The 15552-nt window shown below is 40.8% G+C and overlaps 1 protein-coding gene across 2 annotated transcripts; it reads left to right on the top strand.

Annotated features, from left to right (window-relative positions):
* Positions 1-112: 112 nt before the first annotated feature.
* Positions 113-8920, top strand: c9h9orf85 (chromosome 9 C9orf85 homolog). 2 transcript variants are annotated; one of them, XM_029762354.1, is made up of 4 exons: positions 124-597; positions 751-857; positions 2758-2871; positions 7034-8920. In XM_029762354.1, exons 1-4 carry the CDS (start codon positions 496-498, stop codon positions 7248-7250), a joined length of 540 nt encoding a protein of 179 aa, XP_029618214.1. In that variant the 5' UTR covers positions 124-495; the 3' UTR covers positions 7251-8920. The 2 variants fall into 2 exon arrangements, with proteins under 2 accessions (XP_029618215.1, XP_029618214.1); XM_029762355.1 differs by lacking the exon at positions 7034-8920 and having other exon boundaries at positions 113-597; positions 751-870; positions 2758-2872.
* The last annotated feature ends 6632 nt before the right edge of the window (positions 8921-15552 follow it).

Genomic DNA, 15552 nt, shown 5'->3' with positions numbered 1-15552 from the left:
AAAGGTGTTAGATGGGTTTGAGATCAGGACTCTGTGCAGGCCAGTCAAGTTCTTCCACACCGATCTCGACAAACCATTTCAGTATGGACCTCGCTTTGTGCACGGGGGCATTGTCATGCTGAAACAGGAAATGGTCTTCCCTAAACTGTTGCCACAAGTTGGAAGCACAGAATCGTCTGGACTTTTGAATTGTATGCTGTAACATTAAGATTTCCCTTCACTGGAACTAAGGGGCCTGGACCGAACCATGAAAAACAGCTTCGGACTTCCTGTTTCCATCACAGCTGTCGTGATTTTTTGAATATGGTATGCCTTTACTCAAATAAAAACAGGATGAAACGTGGTTAGTGACACTTCTCTGAAAGGCTTTTATTTCGAAACTTCAAAATTCCGTGACCCGGAAGGACTTTTTTTGTGTGTCGCTGACGAGTCGCTGGTCCATGTGTTGTGGTAGCTGATATCAAGCTAACGTTAGAAACCTATGTTTAGATCAAAATGAGTTCTCAAAAGGGCAACGCATCGCGCTCCCGAGGACAAAAGCACCAAAACACGACTGCTTACAAGAACGACAAATATGGAGCAAGTGTTCAAGTAAAGGTAGGGTCTTATGACTGGCTGGCTAACGTACATTTTGAGCCACTCTGGCAAGTCAGCTACAGTATGTTCACCATTTGTATGGATACTGCTGTGCTAATTGTAGCTCTACTGTTTTACTTTTCTCTGTGTGTATATCGGATGTTATTATTGCAGATAGCAAACTCGAAGGTCCACGACGGGTTATGTCAACGCTGTAAGGAAGTTATTGAGTGGAAAGTCAAATACAACAAATACAAATCCCTTACCCAACCTCGAACATGGTGAGTACACACGGTATGTTCTTTTGTCCTCGTGGACACCTTTCTTTCAATTCAAAATCCTATTTTCCTTAAACCTATTAAACCGGAGCCTTATTCCAACCTTAACCTGTATGGGGAAAAAAGTACAAAGTTTTCTCAAACATCTTATGTTATTGTGGATGTATACTTGCCTTCCCATCAGTACTTACTTTAACCCGTTTGTGATAATGTTATATTTTGGATCTTCCTTTTGGTTTTTTGAGAAGAAACACACCAGTACACCAGACATACATCCCAGCTCAAAGTTGTACATGTAACAAAAAAAATGCAAATCAGTGTGTTGCACGCACAAAACAAATATTAGACAGCAAGGCTCTTAATCCAGGATTGGATTCTCTGCTATTACCAAGCGAAACTTGGTTTTGCATTTAGCACAATTTAGACAGTTGACTTATAAGATATCTAACTGACAAGCATTTAGTTGTGAATTCCATACTGTAACTAGATCACATGGCTGCACATGTCTCGTAGTTGTGTGCTTAGAAACAAACACCACGTGACCGGGGACTACCGGTAAACTTTGTTATAGTGTGGACACTATAAATAATTACATGGTTATTATTGGCATTGACCGTGACCTTTCCCCTTTGATGTCATCACCAAGAGTCAGATCTGTGCAAGGTGATTCTACCACCGGTTGAGTGGGCTATATAGTTCTGCTATTTTTGTACCTGGCTGTACACCTTTTAGTGATTGGGTTGAAAGTAAAGGAAAGTAAAATTGAAATGCGTGTGGGCATTCCTTGTCAAGTTACTACACACTTCATAAATAAAACAATTGACAGTTGAAATGAAAAACGCGATCTTTATCTCCTAACATCTTGCACAAGTTGACTGCAGATATTTACTTAAAAAGTAACTACAAATATTAATGTCTATAAAAAATTCAAAGAAATGGTTTCAATGTTATTGACAGTATTGAAAAACCATCCCGTGGCTATTTCCAAATACCCCGGTATATGGTTGACCGCCCAAGCCTGCTACCGGTTGTCCCCGCCTCTCGCTAGCACAGCTAAGGCGACACCGTGTATTAGCTATCTTGATAGTTAGCGACACCGTATGCTAGGTAGCTTGCTAGTGTATGGTGTCGGCCCCACCATCTGTGTACCAGAGTCCTCCTTAAGACTAGCTGGCTAAGCTAACAAACAGCCCTTGCCGTCGTTAACAGAACTGCGGAAAAGCAATGCCGATAGTCGGGGGCGCAGGACACCGCCTACCGGTGTACGGTTCTTCTTTTGGATTTATTGGCGGCTGCCATCCAACGTTATTGTGCATTATTACCACCTACTGTACTGGAGCGTCCCCGCCTCCTGTCTGTCCTAACTTAAGAATTGACAAATAGAAGTATAAAGAGGGGTTCCTGCAATGCTGGCCGCAATTGCACCCTTCTCGATTTCTACGGGTCTGACTGCTTTTGTGCTTGCCAATTAGCTAGCAGTTCTCAGCTGTTAGCAGGCAAGAGGTTTTTTTTTTTTTTTACTGGCGATTCAAAACTGAGATTGACATTTTTTTCGAGTCATTACTGAATTATTTAATGTAACAAACATGAAACCTTGTAAACAATTGATTTAGAACCAGGGTTTACCGTTGCCCGGTTAAGACTTGGCAATTTAATTGAAGTTTTACAGTGTATGTAATTTCGGTACTTACAAATTAAATGGCTTTTCCACATCCAATGGAGATGGATATATATATATATATATATATCCATCTATCATTAATCCACGCAACATACGTTGGAATAATTGACACAAGTAGGAGCGCTACATCATTCGTGGGGGACATGTTTTTCTCTATACTTGTTTTAAATGTGGAAGACCGAGGGAAGCTTGTTGGGTATTCAGTGTGTTCGTGTGTTTTAGTGTGAAATGTTCTCAGAAGACGGTGAAGGATGCATATCACGTCATTTGTAAAACCTGTGCCCTGAAGCTGGAGCTTTGTGCCAAGTGTGGGAAGAAAGAGGACATCGTAATTCCGTGAGTGTTCCTACTTCCTACGCTATTGTGTGTGTGTGTGTGTGTGTGTGTGTGTGTGTGTGTGTGTGTGTGTGTGTGTGTGTCTAAAGCCCACACACAATGGGCTAAGCTGGCAGAGGTGTTGCTTGGGAACTGTGTTGTCTGTTTCGGGGGGGTGTTCAGAATTATCAATCAAAGTCCAGAAAACATTCCTATAAGATAATCACAGCGTTTCAAAGACTGCTATCTACTGGAGGGATACAAATATTGAGTGGCTGCGGATCCAACTTTTCTGGTCCTTCCCGAGCACTTAATGTCCCGACGCTTCAGCGCATTTGCTGGATTCGCTACTTTACGCACAGTCTCTGCTTTTAGCTACTCGTATAAAACAGGTTACTCTGGCGTATGGTGCTCATTTAATAAAGTTAGATCAAAGCTGAATCAATGTGCATGATCACATAATGATAGTATTCTACATAGCAGAACTGAATATAATAATGGTATGCTACTGTAAGACAAAAACACCACCTAGTTTTGGGAATTTAAGGATTATTGTGCAAATGGTTGCATTTTTGTCTCATGTGGCCAAACCTCAACGGTGCGCTACTAGGAAAAATTCGCTCACTGTACATAATTCAAAATCAAATCAAATGTATTTATATAGCCCTTCGTATATCAGCTGAAATCTCAAAGTGCTGTACAGAAACCCAGCCTAAAACCCCAAACAGCAAGCAATGCATGTGAAAGAAGCACGGTGGCTAGGAAAAACTCCCTAGGAAAAACTCCCTAGAAAGGCAAAAACCTAGGAAGATACCTAGAGAGGAACCAGGCTATGAGGGGTGGCCAGTCCTCTTCTGGCTGTGCCGGGTGGATATTATAACAGAACATGGTTAAAATGTTCATAAATGACCAGCATGGTCAAATAATAATAATCATAGTAGTTGTCGAGGGTGCAACAAGCACGTCCGGTGAACCGGTCAGGGTTCCATAGCCGCAGGCAGAACAGTTGAAACTGGAGCAGCAGCACGGCCAGGTGGACTGGGGACAGCAAGGAGTCATCTTGCCAGGTAGTCCTGAGGCATGGTCCTAGGGCTCAGGTCCTCCGAGAGAAAGAAAGAGAGAAAACAACACTACTTCAAAATAACACTGTATAATTAACTCAAGAAAATCTAAATGCACAACCCAGTGAAACTGACAGATCAAATGGTTTGTATGCAGCTGCTGTATAGACGTTTCACCGGTAAAACTTGAGTGAATTGTCATTCACGATTGACAGTGAGAAATGTGAAGTGAGGGAGACCACGCATTTTTTGTTGTTGCATAAAGTAGAGGTAAAGAAACGCATGCTCAGAACGTGATCCGCACATGTGCAGAAGCTTCGGGACCTTTAGTGCTCGTGATGAATGGTACAGAAAAGTCATATCCGCAGCCAAAGTGAAACAAATCATCCAAATTTACCTTGTTCATCGTAGACTGGGGTTGGGCAACGTCACCCTGTGTCTTATTGTGATTATTTACCCATAAAACATTGATTTACAGTGCATTTGGAAAGTATTCAGACCCCTTCCCTTTTTACACATTTTGTTACGTTACAGCCTTATTCTAAAATGTATTTAAATAAAAAATTCATCATCAATTTACACACAATACCCCATAATGACAGCAAATTTATAAAACGTATAGAAAACAGAAATACCTTATTTACATAAGTATTCAGACATTTTGCTATGAGACTAAATTGAGCTCAGGTGCATTCTGTTTCCATTGATCATCATTGATGTTTCTACAACTTGGAGTCCACCTGTGGTAAATTCAATTGATTGGACATGATTTGGAAAGGCAAACTGAGCAATCAGGGGGGGAAAGGCCTTGGTCAGGGAGGTGACCAAGAACCTGATAGTCACACTGACAGAGCTCCAGTGTTCCTCTGTGGAGATCGAGAACCTTCCACGACGACAACCATCTCTGCAGCACTAACAATCAGGACTTTATGGTAGAGTGCCCAGACAGAAGCCACTCTTCAGTAAAAGGCACATGACAGCCCGCTTTGAGTTTGCCAAAGGCACCTAAAGGACTCTGACCATGAGAAACAAGATTTTCTGGTCTGATGAAACCAAGATTGAAATCTTTTGTCTGAATGACAAGCATCATGTCTGGAGGAAACCTGGCAGCATCATGCTGTGGGGATGTTTTTCAGCAGCAGAGAGACTAGTCAGGATCGAGGGAAAGATGAACAGAGCAAAGTAAAGAGATCCTTGATGAAAACCTGCTCCAGAGCGCTCAGGACCTGAGACTGTGCGAACGTTCACCTTCCAACAGGGCATCGACCCTAAGCACACAGCCATGACAACACCGCAGTGGCTTCTGGACAAGTCTCTGAATGTCCTTGAGTGGCCCAGCCATAGCCAGGACTTGAACCTGATCGAACATCTCTAGAGAAACCTTAAAATATCTGTGCAGCGACGCTGCCCATCCAACCTGACAGTGCTTGAGAGGATCTGCAGAGAAGAATGGGAGAAACTCCCCAAATACAGGTGTGCCAAGCTTGTAGCGTCATACCCAAGTAGACTCGAGGCTGTAATCGTTGCCAAAAATGCTTCAACAAAGTACTGAGTAAAGGGTCTGAATACTTATGTAAATGTGATATTTCCGGGGTTAAAAATAAATGCACATTTGCCATTTCAAAACCTGTTTTTGCTTTGTCATTATGGGTTATTGTGTTGATTTTATCCTTTAAACTACTACTTCTACTACTAGTAGTAGTTTGATGGTTGTAGCCATCAATTATCCCATTAACAATCACCCATATTAGCAAACTTATTTAATTTCAAATTTCTCTAGTTTAGGCTACTTATCGCATTGAACGATATCTGAAAAATGCCTGTGATAAGTGGTCGGTATCGATAATTTCCGGTTTATCGTCCCAGCTCTACCACACACCTCTCCAAAGGGTGCACAGTGAGCGTCTTGTCGCACGAGGTGCTCAAGTTCAGAATGGCCGTCGGTCAAAACCCATACAGAGCTGTGAAGTGCAGAGCCAGAGCTCTGACTTCATGTATAGCATGTTACTTAGGGGTATGGTTAGATGATAGGCTTTCTTTTAAAAAACATGTTACTGAATTGGGGAAAAAATTCAAGATAGGGTTCCTTTACCGAAACAGGGCTTGTCTGTCCTCCGTAAATGGAAAACAAATTGTGCAGGCTACTTTTATGTCCGTTTTAAGATTATAGTGAAATTATCTATATGCATGCATCGGCAAACACATTAAAACCACTGGATGCTATTTACCATTGTGCACTTAGGTTTATCATGGGTGATAATTACAAAACTCATCACTGTATCCTATATCAACATGTGGGTTGGGCCTCTCTATCTGTGAGGCGAGAGCAACGTGCTCTCTTGTTTATTTATAAAGCACTTCTTTTAAAACTACCTCCATATATATCATCATTCATTTCCACTAGATATACTAATTTTAAAACCAGATCACAGATGTGGATTACATTAGAGACTCCTGCGGTCTCCACAGAGTTGGGTAGGACTGCTTTTAGTTCCTTTGCACCTTATTTATGGAACAAACTGCAGATCCAACTTAAGTTAGACACTCTGGTGTCCCTTGCCCATTTTAAAAATGTTATGGAGGATCAATATGATGTCTGTGATTGTTTCTGTTGAATTGTCTTTGTTTTGTATGTTTTGAAATGTTCTTGTCTGTATGCCTAAAACTGTACTTATCAGTGTCCAAATCTGCCATTTTCAACCTGTATACAGGTATGAGTGTAATGGATTTAAAAAATGATCTTTATATTACACCCCAAATACTGTTAATTGACCCCGGGGTCAGTTGTAACATTACTTTCCATGTGTTTGAGACAAAATCATGCATTCTCTGATTGCTTTAAAATACATTTGTAGCAGACAAATGTAAGTTGTTTGTATTCCCTTTTGAACTCTGTAGCTATTAAAAAGCTTGGAGTAACTTTCCAAAAGGTAAAAAGTGTTACAACTATCCAGAGTCTTCCCTACTTCTATTTCAATCGGCTTAAGTCTCTGAAGAACCTACAGAAAACCTAGATCGACATTCCAAAAGTGGGCTGTTGGGCACTAGTAGTTTCAGGCTGTAAAAATCAAAGGGTTCCATCTGTCATTTTTTTTGGTTTTTAATTCAAATTCCTCCCAAAGGGTTAAAACACAGAAGCAGGGAGAGGAAGAGGAGGAATACACCAATCAAAAGATGACCGGACGTACTCGGAGGAAGGAGGACTTCAATGAGCTTGATGATGACTTTGGTGACTTGGACAGTGAGGATGATGACTTTGCCAGTGACTCAGGTCCTGAGAAGGCAGGAAGCGGCAAGGCCCTTGTCCCTAATGTGGCACATGTTAGTTTCAAAGACTAAAGACTGCTAAACCAGGATGACCCTAAATGTACCTCCTATCCATTTAATTGTATTAATATACTTATCCTCTGATTATACATACTTTTGCTAAGAAGACTCATCACTGTAGATTGATTCACTCTAAAATACAATAGCCTACTTGTGTTGGGATGTTAAATGGACAAACCCCACTTTCAATTAACTGTTTTGTAGTAAATCTATGAGACAGCAATTTTTGTCATGCTTTGATGGGTTTAAGGAAGCTTTATCTTGTTTTGTTTGTGAAGGAATATTCACAAGCACTACTGGATTGAAGTCATAATAGTGCCCCAGCAGCTGTTTAAACTTTTCCAGATATAGAAATACACACGTATGTACACGTGTGAAAAGATACATTTTGAGAAAATAGTCATTATTTCTATTTATTCTGACAATGTATTTTGAGTAATATGCATTATTTCAGCTCAATGCTTTCCTCTGTAGGCTATAGTGGAACATCTTCTCTCAGATTTCTCCCTTTTTAGAGCTACAAGTGGACCATAGTCTTTATGGTGAGTCGCACTAACTTGTTACCACACTTTTAACATAATTCATTGATCTCAGTGGGTTTTATTTAGTGCCTTTGGTAATGACCACATGCCAGTTTTTTGTTCTGCTTATTCAAACACATGATCTAAAGTCCAATGACCTTAGTGCTCCTCCTGACTTAAAGGAGTAGTTTACCCAAATAACAAAACAAAATGTGTTTCCTTACCTTGAAAGCATAGTCTGTCCTCATGCATAGATTGCTTTAAGATACTACAATGATTAGTCTGTAGATGCTGCCTCAAATTTCCAGAGTGAGCGCTCTGCTACTTTCGAAAAATGTCTTAATTATTTGGATGCAGATATCAAAAGTATGCCAAACATATAGGGCTCCTGAGTGGAGCAGCGGTCTAAGGCTCTGAATCTCAGTGCTAGAGGCATCATTACAGACCCTGGTTCGATTCCAGGCTGTATCAAACCCGGCCGTGATTGGGAGTCCCATAAGGCAGTGCACAATTGGCCCAGCATCGTCCGGGTTAGGGCTTGGCCGGGGTAGGCCGTCATTGTAAATAAGAATTTGCTCTTAACTGACTTGCCTAGTTAAATTGAATAAAAAATATACCTTTTTCTATTAATTTAATTTCAGGAAGATCCTAAACATAATAAACTTTGGGCCAAACTCGCATGGAATACCCCTGGAGATTAAGACAAGTGTATCAATCATATTTCCTTTCTGCGTGAGATGATCTGCGTCTTTCTATCAACTGGAACATCTGTGGTTTAGGGCTGAAGCAGTGCCTGTTTGAAATTGTCTGGATTATGACATAGAAGTTGCTTAATACAATTGTCTTCTGGTTTATTTCATTTGAAGATGTTAGCTAATTTACTTGGCCTATTGGGACATGTATAAAGCACTATTAATCATTAGTATCCTAACAATCTCTTAATAGTTTCAACCATATTTTGAAGCAATACATTAGGTCTAATTATTTGTATTTTTTACAAACACTGGAGTAAAACAATGTTATATTTTAGGTTATGATATGGTTAGTCATATGAACTAAGCTCATGAACTTGTGATATCCTTCTGAAACTAAGTGGTTACCATTGTGGTGTTTTTCAAATTAAGGAGTAGGCCTTTAATAAAAAAATTGTACAATTTTCAACGGGGTTTTCAATATCTTTTTGACCCAAACCATTTGGTGCCCTTACTTATAAGCCATTGGAAAAGCTCCTTGGTGTTTGTGGTATATTAACTCCTAGTATTGCACACAGCTGGAATCGATCATGCAAGTTATTTGTTAAGCAAACTACACTGAACAAAATATAAACGCAACGTGGTCCCATGTTTCATGAGCTGAAATAAAAGATCCCAGAAATTCTTAATACGCACAAAGCTTATTTCTCTCATTTTTTGCAGAAATTTATTTATATCCCTGTTAGTGATCATTTTCTCCTTTGCCGAGATAATCTATCCACCTGACAGATGTGGCATATCAAGAAGCTGATTAAACAGCAGGATCATTACACAGGTGCACCTTGTGCTGGGGACAATAAAAGGTCACTCTAAAATGTGCAGTTTTGTCATGCTACACAATGCCACAGATGTCTCAAGTTTTGAGGGAGCATGCAATTGGCATGCTGACTGGAGGAATGTCCACCAGAGCTGTTGCCAGAAAATGTAATGTTAATTTCTCTACCATAAGCCGCCTCCAACGTCGTTTTAGAGAATTTGGCAGTACTTCCAACCAGCCTCACAACTGCAGACCACGTGTAACCACACCAGCCCAGGACCTCCACATCCGGCTTCATCCCCTGCGGGATCGTCTGAGACCAGCCACCCAGACAGTTGAAACTTTGTTTGCACAACCAAAGAATGTCTGCACAAACTGTCAGAAACCATCTCAGGGAAGCTCATCTGGTCTCGACCTGACTGCAGTTCGGCATCGTAACCAACTTTAGGCAAATGCTCAACTTCGAAGGCCACTGGCACGCTGGAGAAGTGTGTTCTTCACAGGTGAATCCCGGATTCAACTGTACCGGGCAGATGGCAGACTGCATGTATAGTGTCATGTGCGCGAGCAATTTGCTAATGTCAACGTTGTGAACAGAGGGGTTATGGTATGGGCAGTCATACGAACGCAATTGCATTTTATCAATGGCAATTTGAACGCACAGAGATACCGTGACGAGATCCTGAGGCCCATTGTCGTGCCATTCATCCGCCTCCATCACCTCATATTTCAGCATGATAATGCACAGCCCCATGTCGCAATGATCTGTACACAATTCCTGGAAGCTGAATGTCCCAGTTCTTTCATGGCCTGCATACTCACCAGACATTTCACCCATTGAACATGTTTGGGATGCTCTTATCAACATGTACTACAGTGTGTTCCAGTTCCCGCCAATATCCAGCAACTCCACACAGCCATTGAAGAATGGGACAACATGTCACAGGCCACAATCAACAACTCTATGCGAAGGAGATGTTGCACAGCATGAGGCAAATGGTGGTCATACCAGATACTGACTGGTTTTCTGATCCATACCCCTACTTTTCTTTTTTTGAAGGTATCTGTGACCGACCGATGCATATCTGTATTCCCAGTCATGTGAACTCCATAAATGAGGGTGTAATGAATTTATTTCAGTTGACTGATTTCCTTTTATATAACTCAGTAAAATCTTTGAAATTGTTGCATTTGTTGTTGTTCAGTGTAATTTAACTAATTTAGGCTTTCCATAACAAAGGTGGTGAAAATTATTCTAGACATTTCAATAACGTCCCCCATTTATAATTGTTTAAAAATCAACCTGAGTTCTAAGGAGGGATGTGGGTAGGCCTATACCCAGGGGAGGATTGGCCATCTGGCAGATGCCCCCAGCCTCCCCCCCCACCACACACACATTTTATTTATTTTTTAAACAGTGACATGGCTGGTGGACTATGGGCCTGTTAAGATTTTTGGGGGTTGATTTTTGCACAGTTCTGTTCCACTAATCTATAATGAGCCTTTGCCTGATCAGTGGGCAACGGCTGAGTTGACGTCACGCAAACCCGCATTCAAAGTCAAATGCGACATCAGCAAGAGACCTGCTCCGACTGTCATCAGTTAGACAGCCAAGATCATGGATCGTAAAAACGGAACGGGTGCTTATAAACGTAGGAAGAGCTCATTCTACATTGTCACCTCACTCAAAACATCCTATTTTCTGGGTGGCTAAAACCATGATTTGGTCAAACAGTAAAGTGCTTTTCCTCATAATTCCTGTAATGAAAGTGTCTGCCCTGTACCTGAGCCCTCGCTGGGGCCTGCTGCTGTGATGAGTAACCACCCCCCCATGCACTCATGGAAAAAAAGCATTCTGATTGCCCTGCATTTGCATTTTATACAATCAGTCCCTTGTCCCTGTCAAAGAGAGGGTCTCAGTGTTCTGTAGGTATTTGTATTAATCAACTCTCAATATTCAGCTCAATAGCAACTATTTTACAACCAAGATATTTGAGATATGGAATGGTGCACACTTGAAATCCTCTCCGGCCATGGGAAGGACATAGGCCTATAGATCTCATGGCCGACCTGACCTTACCTACCTGGCCGGCTGGCCCTATCTACATGGCCGGACATAGCTACCTACAACTGCTACTTTTTTTAGGACATTAAATGTACTGTTGGATGAGTACATAGCTACTAGAGGTGGGTATTTTATTTAGTTAGCGATCTAGTTCATGTGCTTTGAGTTTCCACTTCCGGTATTGAACCCCAAAATAATTTTGCCTATGATATTAGTAAGCAGTGTTGTGTTCGAGACCGATTTCAGGACCAAGACGGGAGCAAATCGAGACAGAGTCAAGACCGGGAGAGGGACAAGAAAGAGACCGAGACCAGAAAAATGCGAGTCCAGTTCAAGACCGTGATTGTAATTTTGTCAAATCACCACCATAACAGTTCAGAATTACCAGTATTTCTGTGTTCATATTTCAGAACAACATGGATTCTTTAGACATTCGGAATAGTGAATAAATGCATGCGGAGGGATAATAGAGCCACTCTACAAATTATTACTAACCAAAACACAGTGGGGAACAATGGGCCTTTTATGTCAACAGAGGAAGGCTAAGGATTTATACTTTTTTTTAATTATTTTCAATGATGTTCTGATTTTAATCTCGTCAATTTGTGTTGGAAAGGGCTAATAATGAACAGAAAAAAATTATTTGCCGGTCTCTGGAGAGCTAAATCTACCTAAGTCCGCCATTGGCTAGGTCATCAGAAGCTACTGTAGATAAAGGCATCTGCCGTTCGACGGTATTAGGGCAACATTTTGGAGTGACAGTGGAATCAACCAATCACATTTTGATTTAATGGATGGGACCGTTTTTTACGAAAACGTATGGAAACTTCTGCCTTCTTGAATGTCAATAGGTCACTGCGCAATAGCGAGCAGTAGTTTTCCCACGGTCTCGCGAGCTAGCGTCTGTTGTTGGGTAATTTGCAGCAGCTGCACCAGGTGTTATCAAAGAGGATGTTGTTGCTAATTCGTTAGCTTCTCCCTTTTCAAGAATAACTTTCAACAAGAAGTTCAGTTTCAAATTATCATCATCTGGTGAGTGGAACTGTGTTTATTGCTGCGCGCTTGCTGTTGTCAGCCATCTCTCTGAAAATAGCTAATGTTTGTGAAAATTGTTGCATTTAAAGTGGAACTGACAGTATTTTAGTATCATTAAATGGTATTCAAATCTGTTTATTGACAAGAATAAGAATATGGCATTTTAAACATTTAATGACAAGCAACCACTTAGATATGGTCATTTTCACGTTTTCATAAATTCTTAGTATACATAACTCCCAAACGTTCTAAGGCATTTGTGAAAAGTCTATAGCAGTATAGAGTGGGAAAGTGGCCGTGCGTTTGGACAATTAATAGACATTGCAGTAAATAAAACCGAATTAAAAACATCTGTCTCGTCTAAGACCGGAGTCTACACAGACCGGTGCGCTATAGCCAATCAGAGCTACAGTAGGCCTTCGCCACACGGACCTGCCATCATTCGCTTTGAACTGGACTGTGTGTTTACAGGCAGTTACAACAGTGTGACTTTAGATCATTAGAACGCATTTGCCAAAAGCCACAAAATACACCTGAATGGATTTCTGCAAATATATAAACACCACAGGGGTCCTCTTACATTTGGGGACTTTACAGTCCTATTGATCAAAAAACAATAGAAAGCTAGTCTCTCTCCCTCAGTTATGCACGTCAACAACAACAAGATCAACAACTAATGCTAGCCAGAGCAAGATGAGCTCAAAATGAAGGAACATTAGATAAACCCTCTCAACATTTTTTAACTAGTTGGCTGTCAAAATTGCACTGATAAAAGATGGGGAATTGTAGCCTCCTCATCCTTCTGCAGCTTCCCTGCCAATGCATGCTTGTCCCAAGCACGCAAGCTAACTGACTAAAGTTGGCTAGCTACTTCTCGACACAAATGAGAGAACACCTCACTCTGACCATTTTACTCGCCGTAGCAGAGCTGGATAGGCTGTTTACATGTTAACTAATGATTTCTTGACTGACTTTTTTTGCCTACTTTACTGACACTGGTCATATTCAGCGGGTGTTGCGCGTTCGTAAATTCATCAGTTGTTCTGCTCTCTGGCACACTCAGACGAGTGCGCTGAAATCGGAGTAAATAGCTAGAGTGAATTAGCTACGTTATGACTGACTTGTGATCATTGCCCTTGCTAGTTTGATTGTATTGACATTCCCAGCCTTATTTATATTTGTCTGTTTTTGTCCAGAATGTTGAGGCATTAACTGAAACAGTGCATCCAGAATGGAGGCAGCAAACAATGTACCAGGCCATCTGAGATTTACAACCTGATAGCAATATTTTTTGGACTACCAAGAAATGCATTGGATAATTATATTAATCATGCATTGAACTGCATCCACCTATTCTGCCAACAATGCCTTGGTGTACGTCGTGGAACGTTGAGTCAAATAGAACCTATTTAAAAACATTTTTTTTATATAAAATATGTTTTGTAGCAAACTGGGAATTTGATAATTATAATATCAGTAAAAAAATCTGTTTCATATCTGCAAAGTAGTTAAAACACTGTAATTTCCACTTTAAACTAGGTCACTGGTTACTTTGTGCTAAACGTGTAATGTTTTTTGCAATGGGAAGTAATAGTTTGATTGGGAAATGCTTTAATGGTTGTGTTTTTGTGTTCTTATGATTGTGTCCCAGTTTCTGGACTGCTTATCCTTTAACATCAGGCTGTGTGTGACTGCTGTCTGTCCACCAGCCCTATGCAGTGGTGTAGGGGTGCCTGGAGGAGGTGTTGTAGTCTAATTTTCCAAACGGCCCGTCCGGTGAAGGAAAGGCACTCTGTGTGAAAAGTCCTGTTTTCCTATAGAATTTTCACTCTCAAAATCACACTTGTATTTTTTATACAAAATTTAAAAAAATGTTTAAGTCCAAAACAATGCTTAAACCACATCAATCTGATTGGGTGGGACTGTGTTCACCCAGGCCCGCGTGTGTGTGTATACGCCCCTGATGCAAACAGCGCATGATAACAATTGTGCATCACAAATAGCCAGTGCTGTTTGTAGACATCTCTGTTTGGGACTGTTTACCTCTCCTGGCATAAAAAATAATTTGCAATGTAAAAATGAGAGCAATCAAAGTTAATTCGAGTTGCCTCTTCGTTAATTCTCCTGCCCCCACAAAAAAAACTGTGGAAAAAGTAGATTTTCAGCCCAGGTCTAATATTCTAAGAGTTGATTCTGGTTGGGCAGGCCCGGTTTATGTTTTGCACAACATTGTAACCGATGTTTGAGACCATTGCCTGGCCGTGGCTGTGTGAGAAGCATGCAAGTATCTCTCATAACTACAATGAGATGCACTTTCTATGATCTCTCTACCCTGATAGACATGAGTCTGCAACTCTCATCTCTCCAGCGGTGCACGTCATCATTTATTTCCTTATAGAATCATAGCCACGCAAAGGGTTCTTAAGGAACTGCAGCACCCCTGATAAATGTAAATACATTTGCCAAAGTTATAGAATAACCGCTGTCTGTTCAGAAATACATGAAATCGTTCAGAATAGCCTACTACACCATGAGAAGGCCTATAATATAGCCACAGAGGATCAATAGCTTATTTTTTTTTAAATAGCTTAGCTGTGGATCGTAGCCCAGTAACAAGGAATAGCCTATAGTCGGGACTGCGTGGCAAATATGTCAGTGTAAAAACAGCAAGCAGACAAAACAGGCCTTTCGCAATATTTCAAATATAGTCGAGGGAAAACGGGTTAAAAAGCAAATGGGTCCTGCTGAAAACAAAATACCAACATATTTGATCAACTTCAAATTATGTTTTGACAAAATAGGGAGAGAGGCTTTTGGCACGAGCGCATTGGCCATCACCAGCAAGCTGCTCATCATTGAGTGACTCAGTGAAACTTGAAAGCATTTTTATTACTATAATTTCCTCCACATATTGTTGCCTACAATACTGTATGTGTCTCACATGCCAAGGCGGATTCAAGACAAGGCCGTCATTGTAAATAAGAGTTTGTTCTTAACTGACTTGCCTAGTTAAATAAAGGTTAAAAATAAATGAATTGATCTTTTGTGAGGTATATTTAAAGATTCTGCCAAAGTCTCCAGTCATGTAAAATGATGTAGAATTGCATGAAATGCCATTTTTGGACCCTAGGTTACACACTGGACCCTAGGTTACACACTGGACCCTAGGTTACACACTGGACCC

Source organism: Salmo trutta, chromosome 9 (assembly GCF_901001165.1).
Source record: "Salmo trutta chromosome 9, fSalTru1.1, whole genome shotgun sequence".
NCBI classification, from domain to species: domain Eukaryota; kingdom Metazoa; phylum Chordata; class Actinopteri; order Salmoniformes; family Salmonidae; genus Salmo; species Salmo trutta.
The sequence above is the reverse complement of the archived record's forward strand: the minus strand, read 5'-3'. Positions and strand labels throughout refer to the sequence as shown.

Coding starts and splice junctions, on each gene's coding strand:
- c9h9orf85 (XM_029762354.1), top strand. CDS start 496: ATGAGTTCTCAAAAGGGCAACGCATCGCGCTCCCGAGGACAAAAGCAC. Junction 858..2,757: donor CTTACCCAACCTCGAACATG/GTGAGTACACAC, acceptor CGTGTGTTTTAG/TGTGAAATGTTCTCAGAAGA. Junction 2,872..7,033: donor AAAGAGGACATCGTAATTCC/GTGAGTGTTCCT, acceptor TTCCTCCCAAAG/GGTTAAAACACAGAAGCAGG.